The following is an 11,319-nucleotide window of genomic DNA, read 5'->3' as shown; positions in this document are numbered from 1 at the left end:
GTGAGGGCTGGAGAGGTGGTGTGTCAGTGAGGGGCTGGAGAGATGGTGTGTCAGTGAGGGCTGGAGAGGTGATGTGTCAGTGAGGGCTGGAGAGGTGATGTGTCAGTGAGGGCTGGAGAGGTGGTGTGTCAGTGAGGGCTGGAGAGGTGGTGTGTGATTAAGGACACTGGCTTCTCTTGCAGAGGTCCCAGACTCAGTTACCTGCCCTACATTGCAGTTCTCAACAGACCATAATTCCATTTCCAGGGCATCTGGTGCAGTCTCCTGGCCTCCACAGACCCCAGGCAAACATGTCTTTATGCATACAGCTCATGTATATAAGTGCAGGCAAAACACATATATGTATGAATAAATCACTGTTTTTAAATTCTAAAAACTGTAGCAGAGAAAAAAAGCCAGGCTGTAGTGGCAATACCTTTTATCCCAGTGCTCAGCAGGCAGAGGCAGAGGCAGAGGCAGATGAATCTATGAGTTTGAGGTGGCCTGGTCCACAGAGTGAGTTTCAGGACAGCCAGGGCTACACAGAGAAACCCTGCCTCAAACAATAAAACAGACCAAACAAATAAACGAAAAATTAAGCAAGCAAGCAGCAGGAAAGAAGTGAGGAATTCTGTAAAAACAGTTTGTTCCTTGAACTTGTGCAAATGCCTCCTGTGCAGTTGCTGGACTAGGTTAGGCCTTGAGTAGAGCAGCCTTTTGCACACGGCTTCTGTTAGAGCTAGCTTAACTTGAAGCAGTGGCTATGCAAGGATGTAGGAGACATCTTTTGTTGAAATGATATTGTGAGGTTTCCTTGCACATGTTACTAGACTCTGTGGAATAAAGTCTTTTATTATTGTATGGAGAAGTCCGCCTACATATAACATTCATGTATGGCAGATGCTGAGACGTCCACATGAGTACAGTGTATATGGATGACGAGTCTGTTTTAGGGAGACTGGGAGATGGGCAGGAGGAGTATGATTGTCTAGGTTTATCTTTTGTTTGTTTGTTTGTTTGTTTGTTTTATTGTTTTGGTTTTTTTTCTGAGACAGGGTTTCTCTGTGTAGTCCTGGCTGTCCTGGAACTCACTCTGTAGACCAGGCTGGCCTCAAACTCAGAATTTCACCTGCCTCTGCCTCCCAAGTGCTGGGGTTAAAGGCGTGTGCCACCACTGCCCGGCTTTTTTGTTTGTTTCTTTGCTTGTTTGTTTCTAGGTTTATCTTTTGACTAACTAAGCCAACCCTTATGAGCACACTATGAGTCTCTTCTCTCTGTGTTGCTCCTGCTCTTTGTTTGCTGGCTTTATTTTGGTTTTGAGACAGTCTTACTGTGTAGCACAGACTGGCTGTGGCCGCTGGGCTCCCTGTCCCGGCTTCCTGAGGGAGGGGTATAGTTGTGTACACTCGTCAGCCCCAGTGGTCCTTTAACGGCCTCTAGGAAGTGTTTGTGTGTAGGAACAGTCTGTGTCTAAACACCCAGCCTTGCTTAGCTCCTGGGATAGTGTAGAGTTAGCTTGGGAAAGTGAACGGATTGCATGCAATGTCTCTGTAGTGACACTGGGATATTGATGATATGAATGCTCTATTATAAATGGGAACTGTTATGACAGCCTAACAGACAGAAGTCCCATTCAGTGTCTCTCTGTAGTTATTGAAACACTACTTTTCTTACGATGGGCCGTCTGGCTTTCAGTCCGTCCCTCTTTGCTGAGCCCACACCAGCTTAAGTTTAAGAGTTAATTTGTTCTAAGTTTTCGTGAAAGCAAACTTATTTCTGAGCTTTCTACCCATTGCTTTGTCATTTTCATGGCAGCCTTATATTAGGCACGACTGATTACGATTCAGAAACTTGTGAAATATCAAATGAGGGGGTGAGCTCTGCTCAGCGTCTGTCCTCTGCTGCTGCTTCTCATCAGAGAACCCGGCTGATGACGTCTCTCTAAGGTTTCTCTCAGGCAGGTCTCCTCAGAGAATGGTTTGTTGGTGAGACTTTTCCATCTGACTCAGTTAATCATGTACTCGGTAGATTCATATGTATAAAGGCATGTGGCCAGATGTGATCTTTCAAAAGCCATGATCTTTAGGTGTGAACAGGTCCAGAATAAATGTCACTGCACTCATGTAACTTGATCTTCAAGTTATGTCACATTTTGAACTTGATAATTTAAAAAAAAAGAACAAAGGGGCGGTATCTCATTAAATGCGCTCTCTCATTCACAGGTTTTTGGAAATGCTCCACCAAATACAATGACAGAAAAATTTTCTGACCTTCTGCAGTTCACAACGCAAGTCTCCCGACTAATGGTGACTGAGATCCGAAGGAGAGCGTCAAACAAATCCACAGGTACTTACAGAAGCAGGCTGAGCGGAGGGTGGGATGTTGAAATTCAGTAGGAGGGAGCCGGCCAGTCTGTGATCTGCCCACCCGCGTTCTCCCCTCATTCTTGCGTCCTTTCTGTACTTTGATCTACATGAACTTTTGCTGTCCACAGAGGTGACGGTGTTTGCACTCCTGTCTTTACTGAGCTCCTTCCCCTAGGACAGTCCCTTACCTCAGTTTCTCTCACGGCCAGCCTGGATTAAGTCGTACTTCCTTGGTGGAATGTTCTTGACTGCTGCAGTCAAAACATTTTTTCAGTCTTCCAAAGTACTCTTTTGTTTCTCAGCTTCATGAATGTAGTGCATGTGGTGAGTGTGTGTTTGTGTGTGTGTGTGTGTGTGTGTGTGTGTGTGTGTGTGGTGTATGTTTGTGTGTGTTTGTGGTGTGTGAGTGTTTGTATGTGTGTGTGAGAGTCTCTGTGTGTGTGGTGTGTTTGTGTGTGAGAGTCTGTGTGTGTGTGGTGTGTATGTGTGTGTGTGAGTCTGTGTGTGGGGGGGGATGTGTGTGTGTCTGTTTCCTGTTACACCATAAGCAACTTAAGGGCTGTTCTGTTTAGGTTTTTTTAGCTTGACTATAGCTACAATCACTTGTGAAGAGGGAAGCTCAGGTGAGAGCAATGTCCTCACTCGATTGGCCTGTGGGGTGTTTTCTTGATTAATGATTGATGTGAAAGGGCTCAGCTCACTGAGTGGAGGGCAGGCTGTTCTCTAAAAGGCAATGCCACCCTTGGACCCATGGTCTTTGATGGTATAGGAAAGCAGGCTGAGCAAGCCAGTAAAGGACATGACTCCGTTGCTTTTGTTTCCATCCCCTGTCTTGAGTTCACCTGTATGATGGACTCTAGCCCAGAAGCGTGAGGTGAAATGAACTCTCTCCTCTACAAACTCGTTGCCTATGGTTATGTGTCTCATCCCAGCCACAGGCACTGTTTAAGTCAGGGGTTAGGCCAGCAAGGCCGTTCTGCAGGAGCCCAGGGAGGCGGGCATCTGGGACAACCTTGTAGCAAGGATTGGATCATTCCTCCTTTTGACAAAAAGTCCCAATTGTGGCTGGAACCTGGTACTGTGAGGTCAGAATACGGTTGTCTTGTTGGGCCATTTTGTTGGTGATTTTTTTCTCTTAATGAAAGAAAGATTTCCCAGAGAATTATTCAGACTCTGCTTGAAGACATATCTGACTGGGGAGTTTGAAAGCCAACAGGAGGGCAGGAGGCAGGTTGTGTACTTTCGGTATTTAGTTTGTTCTTGTGTACTGGTGATTTTTCTGCTTTACAGAAAGCTTCCTTGTCTCCCTGAACTCAGCTGGGAGAGAGAAAGCTAGCCAGCCCTCAGGACTTTTCTAATGTGTTTACTCATCTCGTTGTGGACCCTCAGGACCAGATCTCAGCCTGCTTTCATCCCAGATGTCCGTCTGTGTGTAGCTTCACCCAGGGTGTGTCAGCTCAGACCAGAGCAGTGGCTTTGGCAAACAGAGTTCCGTACGTCTTCTGAAATATGCATCTCAGCCCAAGCCCATTATGGAGCCCGTGGATAATTAGAATGTCTTTAATTGAGGATTAATTCCGTTCATGTGAGGCGATATAATACGTGGTTTGAAACTGAGGTGGCTTTGATTACATTAGTACCTGAAAAGCATCTAATGAAAGGGATGGTTAAAGTGTCTGACCCCACCCCTCCTGCACCCAAGTGGGACTGAATCCTGTCCTAGCACACAGAACGAAGATGTGTAATGTAAGATCTGTGTGGCTGGCTCTGAACAGCTGGGAGGAAGGGAAGTTCCTCTGTGAGGTTAGCTCTGCTCATCGCATTTTCTAATCTCAGAACATTTATTTCACTGGCTTTTCTGTCCTCATTGTTGATATCCTTTCATGCTGAGCTGTCTGTGAGAAGATGTGGTGCTGACTACACATTTGTTTTCTTTGCTCCCTCGAAGATATTATACGCATAACACAATATTTTTGGTGAGATGACAAATGTCTTAAATAGTGTGTTTCATTCTTAATTACAGTAATAGTTATGCAGATATTTTATTTTGAAGTATTTATAGCCCTCCCCCACTCCTGGGACATAGCAAGAATAATACCAGAATGCAATACGAGAATGCAACAATCTCAGGATGCCCCTCATTACATTCCCCATTGCTGGTGTCTGATCATTAAGGGGCTTTAAGGCATATAGTTATCATACTTTGTATATTTATATAATATTTAGCTTTAACATTTTAATGTTTATTTATATGTCCTAAGAGTGTGCTGTGAACAATGTGTCATAGATGACATTGCTACATGTAGAGGCCCTGGTTAAACCCAGTAGTGCAGTCCCCACTGTCACCATGCCAGGGATAGAGAGAGAGGCTGGGTGATGCCAGGGATAGAGAGAGAGGCTGGGTGATGCCAGGGGTAGAGAGAGAGGCTGGGTGATGATGACCCAGCCCTCCAGCAACGGGGTTAGAGACTTGTTGCAGATCCCCAGTTACACAGCCTTTTCTTTCAAACCTGAAAAACTGTGGGCTGTGCTCTGAGGAGTTCAGAGCCACAACACCACTGGGTAACTCCGTTCCCAAGGAGTGCAAATGTGACACATAAGAAGCAGCAAGCACAGAGGTTGTGGAAATCTGTAACTTTACAGTTCTCTTTTTTTTTTCCTTTCTTTTTACTTATTTATTTATTTATTTTTAATTTTGTTTGTTGGTTTGATTATTTTTGTTTTGTTTTGTTTTTTTGTGAGAGAGCCAAGACTATTTAGGGCTTGTTTTTTTTTTCTTTAATCCATTAGTGAAATGAAGACAGTAATACTACTAATTGGACTCACACTGTCATCCTGAAGCATAATTGGAATGAACTGCTTGTGCTTCAGGGTACTTCACGAAGGGAGGGAGGCAGTGGACTTCACCAGTTGCTCTAAATTTGTCTTCTGGAACTCACTTGTAGTTCGTGTGTTGCTGGAACGTACATCTGTGTCGAGTTTGTATATGTTCTTTGCCTAGTTGACCTAATTCAAGCTCTACTATCTCTCTGTTGGTTCTTTTGTCTTCTGTTTCCTTGATGTGCAGTAGGAAACCTGAGACTTATACCACTTGCTGTAACTCCACTGTTAATGTATGTCTTCACTAATGCTAAAAGTCGTCATCATTCAGCTTAGATTTGTTAGTGTCACTAAAGTTAAAAGACAGACACAATGTTTGTGGCTAGATGTAAAGGGTTTGGTTTTCCACTAAGCTACATCCTCTGCCTGGACAAAAAGTCTTAAAGATATAAATGAAGTTTATGTTTACATGGCCTGCTTCCTTGCTTAAATAAAAAGTGGGGGATCTCTTTGGTTGTAAATGACAATAGATTGAAATCCACGGGTTAAAGTGAAAGGTTTTTTGCATACATTTGTTGTATGAGGATGTAATTTGTTGTATGAGGATGTTTCTTGTTGCTGCTTAAGATTCTTGTCTTTAGTTACCCATGTGTGTGTGTGTGCTTGTGCATGTGATTATAGATGCCTTTGGAGACCAGGAAAGGTATCTAAACCCCAGGAACTCGAGTCCCAAGTAGTTGTGAGCCCTCCCATGTGAGTGCTGGGAATTGAGCTCAAGTCTTGTATGAATGGTATGTATAATCAACTACCAGGCTCTCTCTCTGTCCTTATAACTCATCTTACCAGGGACGTTTGGATTCTTCCATATCATCCAGCCACGAAGTCGCCTAGACCTTCAGATATGTGATTCAAAGCCTGGCACCCATTGCACCATACTGCTTGTGTAACTTGGGGCTTTCCTACCTACTCCAAAAGAATTGTTCAACAAAGGTGTTCAAGAGACACAGAAGGATTATACTGACTTGGTTCCTTTTGGCTTATTTTCACTTTTTTATTCATTTGGCATTCCCACAGAGCATGAGTAGTGTTAGCTCGTAATCCTTGCCCCATAGCCCTTTTAAGTCATGAAGAGTCTCTTAATGTTCACTGTCAGACAGAATATATAAAAAACACATCCTTGTCAGGCATGGCCGTCGGGGTTGAAGCAGAGATCAGGTGAGCAAGGCTCATCAAAGCTGCATGAGAACCTGTCTCAAAGCTAAGACAGATAGAGCTGGCAAGTTTGGTAAGAGTCTGACGATGTAAGTTCAGTCAATGGTTGTAGGAGAGAGCCAGATCCCAGAGTAGTCTTCTAACTTCTGAGCTCATGCTTTGTAAAGCCTTGCACAGGTGTACATACAGACACACATATACATACACACACACTCACACACCCCATAATCATAATAATGGTAATAATAAAAATTAAAAAAATAAAACAGATAAAAAATAGCTCATCCAGCTGGGCAATGGTGGCTCATGCCTTTAATCCCAGCACTTGGGAGGCAGAAGCAGGTGGATTTCTGAGTTTGAGGCCAGCCTGGTCTACAGAGTGAGTTCCAGGACAGCCAGGGCTACACAGAGAAACCCTGTCTTGAAAAACCAAAAACCAAAAGAAAACAAAAAAAAGGGCTCATCCCTTTCAAGTATAAATGCTTATTATTGTATAGATAAATGTAATAAGCCCAAAGTACTAATGGTTTAAAATCAGAAGTACATCTTTGATGTTTTAGTTTGAACAACCCGTGTTAGTATCTGACAGTCTTTTGAATAGCAGCGAAAAAACACATATTACCATTTTGTTTTGAAGTTAATAGTGTTCATTCCAAATGTATACAAAAACTATGCGTGTCTATGGCCTTTGGCCCTCTACGCCAGGAAAATGGCCATGCTCTGGCTTGTAAAGTTGATTTAGTTCTTTACAAATCTTTTTTTCTCCTTTGTGACTAATACTGGGGACACTGACCAGTGTTGTTGTTGTTAGGTAGTATGCCAGCATGGTAGACTAGACAGTCAGTCTTGAGAAGTATAAGTCAGATTCTAAAGATGTTGCGTCATGAAATTGGAGGCCCACGGTTGAAAATAACAGTTGCCTGGTTATAAGGAGTGTTGCCTGCTTTGGGCAGGAGTGTCAGCTACCTGGGGCTTGTCTACCTTGCATCTGTTGAATTCCTCTGAGGGGAAGAGCCATATGGTTTCTGACCCGTGTCAGTGGCTTCTTTGTTGCCTTGCAAGAAATAGTTTCATTTCCATTTTTACAACAATTTTCAGGCTACAGTTGCTGAAGTGGGCTGCTGAGCAGTCTTCCTTTTTCTTTTCCGTGTAAGATTGTCTCAGATTTGTGAGATGCAAGCTCTCGTCTCTCCTTCCTTAATGTTGAGGAATGCCAGCTGCCCACAGTGAGTTGGACCTGGGTGACACTCTGTGACATCTTTCCTATGTTCTGGTCAGGCTGCCTGTCGGCAGACTTGCTGAGCACAGTCTTAGTGGCAATTCTGTGTTCAGTCAGTGACCAGGACCACAGGTTATCAAGGCTTAGTGAGGAACCTGTGCCTGTGACGAGGGTGCTCTTGAGAAGGGCTGCAGAGGTAAGTTCATGAGCACGGGGATATAGTCAACCCACCACCTGAACTTTTCGGGGATTGGGTTTCTTGGCTACTCTGGTTTTGTTTTTTAGTTCATGAATGAGTGTGTGAGTGTTCATACGTGTGTGTGCTCACACATGTACACACACGTTGAGACCAGAGGCCAATCTGGGGTTTGTTGTCTGGGTATTGCTCACATTTTATTATTTTATTTTATTTTGAGCCCAGGAATTTGCTGTCTCCACTTCTCGAAAACCCAGCTTTTACTCCTTTTAATTCGTTGACAGTCTTTTACTTGTACATAATGAGTTTTTTTTCCCTTTTTTTTTATAGGATATTTTATGTAGTTACATTTCAAATGTTATCCTGTTTCTCAGTCCCTCCCCTCCCCATCCCCTGCCCCCTTTCTTCTATGAAGGTGTTCACCCACCCACCCACCCACCTACTCCCACCTTCCCACTCTCACATTCCCCTACACTAAGGGCATTGAGCCTGCACAGGGCCAAGGGCCTCTCCTTCCATTGATGACCAACTAGGTCATTCTCTGCTACATATGCTGCTGTAGCCATGAGTCCCACCATGTGTACTCTTTGGTTGGTGGTTTAGTCCCTGGGAGCTCTGGGAATACTGGTTGGTTCATATTGTTGTTCCTCCTGTGGGGCTGCAAACCCTTCAGCTCTTGGGTCCTTTCTCTAGCTCCTTCATTGGGGACCCTGTGCTCAGTCCAGTGGATGGCTGCAAACATCCACCTCTGTATTTGTCAAGTTCTGGCAGAGCCTCTCAGGAGACCTCTATATTAGGCAAGCACTTCCTGGCATCCATAATAGTGTCTGGGTTTGGTGACTGTCTATGGGATGGATCCCCAGGTGGGGCAGTGTCTGGATGGATGGATCCCCAGGTGGGGCAGTGTCTGGATGGATGGATCCCCAGGTGGGGCAGTGTCTAGATGAATGGATCCCCAAGGTGGGGCAGTATCTGGATGGCCTTTCCTTCAGTCTCTGTTCCATTCTTTGTTCCTGTATTTCCTTTAGACAGGAACCCTTCTAGGTTAAGAATTTGGAGATGAGTGGGTGTTTTAATCACTTCCCAATTCCTGTCTCTCTTCCCTTTCCTCTCTCACCAAAACCCTCCTTTCCAACAAGACCCCTCCTGCTTTCGTGTCTATCTCCTACCCCACTGAATTGAACTAGGTAGGATTGCTCTCTTGGGCACAGGCGGGAGGTTGTTTTCTGGTGAGCAGTCAGCTTTCAAGTGTGCTTGCTAGTGAAGAGAGTGACACCCTTTATCCCAGACACCATCACTGTCTCCCAGGAAAGAGCCCTCCTGAGTCCCTCCCCTTCCTGTAAATGTTGAAGGCCCCAGTATGATACTGTACTGCATGTAACTGCAACTGCATTAGCCAGGTTCCTAAGTTCAGATACCATGTCCACACACACCATCACACATGCTCTATTCTTGTTTTCTCTTTTGTAAGTGTGGACTCTGGCGGCCACACTCAGGCCCTCGTGCCTGCACAGTCAGAGCCTGACCAGCTAAACACTCCAGTACCTCTGTCTGTCTGTCTGTCTGTCTGTCTCATTTCTCTTTATTTTTTTACAGACTAGAGACAGCTTGGATGTAAATGTGAGTTTACTGCTGGCAAATTACTTCTCATCCATTTTTTCAATTTTTACCAGAAGGGGCTTATTAATAGAAATAACTCATCCAGTTCTATGAAAACTGAATAAGCTACAACATGGGTCCCAAAAATGTGCTTATGCAGCTCAGGCTCAGTAAGAACGAATGGTTTCATGTTTCCTGTTACAATATTTCTTCAAGTGCAAGTACATTAAGATGAACATGCCTGGCATAGCATCATATATAAGATTTGAATTGTTGTCTACGCAAATACCTTAGACTGTGTCACGCTGAAGGAAAACGACGCTCTGAGGCTTTCCGTTCTAGCCTGCTTCCTGCTTCCTCAGTGTGAAGTGTGAAGTCGCCTGGTGTCTTCCTGGTTCTTTAGGGGCCTTTGCCATCTGACAGATTTTATTCATGCCAGTTCTTAAAATTGGTGAACTGCTGATAAAGTTAAAAGGATGTCTGGAGATTTCTTTCTTAGATTTTTCTCTTTTACAATGATTTATTGTGATACATTATACCTGTGTCCAAAGTACACCGGTAGAGATTAGGAGACAGCTTGTAGGAGCCATTTCTCTCCTTCCTCCAGTGTCCTGGTCAAATCCAGTCATCATGCTTAGCAACGGGCACGTTCACCTGCTGAACCATCTTGCCAGTCCCTGCAAGTCCAAAGCCATAACTGACTAAATGGACTTTCAGTTATTCCTCTAACTCTACAGTTCTGTGAGTAAATGGACTTTCAGTTACTCCTCTAACTCTACAGTTCTGTGAGTAATGCTCATGTGCCTTACGGTTTCCCCAGGCTAGCTTCTCACAGAGTCTGTGTACTCACAGAGTCCCCTGGGGTCACCAAGCCTGGCAGCATCTCACTCTTATCCTGTGACTGCCATTGTCACTGGCCCCATGGTGTGCCGCACATAGAGCTTCCAGGTTAATAGTCTTCAAGTCGTATGTCTTTCTTTGTTCCTTCTTACCCAGATCAAGTTCACCCTCGCTCTCCTGCCTTTGTAATTTCACATGCACTAATCCCGTCAGTGGCAGGGGTGTTTCCGAGCATGTGCTCCTCTGGATGGTAAGAACGTAATTACTGGCCTTGCTTGGTAGTGTTGAGCTGGATCCTCTGGTCCTGTTTGAACGTCTTGTTCCCATTTCCTCAGTGCCTTCACCTCTTCAGTCCTTAGATGCGCTTGCTTCCCAGGTAGCTGTAGTTCAGGATTCACTTCCTCCTTCAGTGCTGCTGATGGCTTCACTGTGGGCTTTCCCCTAAAGTACCTTTTTACACTTCCATCGTAGAGATAGAAGAGTGTATAGGCATACAAACATATCCAATGAAAGATTTTCATTTTATTTTTATAGAGAAAAAAATAATGCTACTGTAAAATGTGCCCTTGCGACCCTCTCCCTGGTAGTTTTTACGGGTGTGTGAAGTTTATATGGGGTTTCCCTAATTACTAGCTTTTCTTTGATTTTATAGAGGCTGCAAGTCGGGCCATAGTCCAGTTCCTGGAGATCAATCAGAGTGAAGAAGCCAGTAGAGGCTGGATGCTCCTAACAACAATTAACTTGCTGGCATCCTCTGGTCAGGTGAGTGTGCAGGGTTTGTGTTCGGTGGCTGAGCTCTTCTGTGGGGTCTCGATTCTGCCAATAATCCTTTCTGCTCTGTGGATTCTGCTTCTGTGCTCCTCCAGACAGCTTCGTGAGCTGCTGCATCTTAAATGTTTTCAGTTGATGAAGCGGCATCCCCATCTCTGTCATGTGGTAATGCACATACACAGCATACAGCAAGAGGGTGGTCATCCCACAAGGTGGCCAGAGGGAAGTCACCAGCACATCCAGCATGCCTGAGTCACATTAGGAAACTTGTGGCTTGAAAAATGTACTCATATTATCTCATAAGCTAATGAATAAAT

General features: G+C 44.5%; 1 protein-coding gene across 8 annotated transcripts in view; it reads left to right on the top strand.

Annotated features, from left to right (window-relative positions):
• The window catches only part of Wdfy3 (WD repeat and FYVE domain containing 3), a 247,489-nt gene that overhangs the window by 107,514 nt on the left and 128,656 nt on the right, over window positions 1-11,319 (top strand). For all 8 annotated transcript variants that reach the window (XM_031337002.1, XM_031337004.1, XM_031337009.1 and 5 more), the window contains 2 exons: window positions 2,202-2,325; window positions 10,884-10,993. In XM_031337002.1, coding sequence (XP_031192862.1) covers window positions 2,202-2,325; window positions 10,884-10,993 — 234 coding nt within the window. The remainder of the gene's footprint in view (window positions 1-2,201; window positions 2,326-10,883; window positions 10,994-11,319) is intronic.

Source organism: Mastomys coucha, unplaced genomic scaffold (assembly GCF_008632895.1).
Source record: "Mastomys coucha isolate ucsf_1 unplaced genomic scaffold, UCSF_Mcou_1 pScaffold22, whole genome shotgun sequence".
NCBI classification, from domain to species: domain Eukaryota; kingdom Metazoa; phylum Chordata; class Mammalia; order Rodentia; family Muridae; genus Mastomys; species Mastomys coucha.
This window is presented reverse-complemented; position numbering and strand designations above follow the sequence as displayed.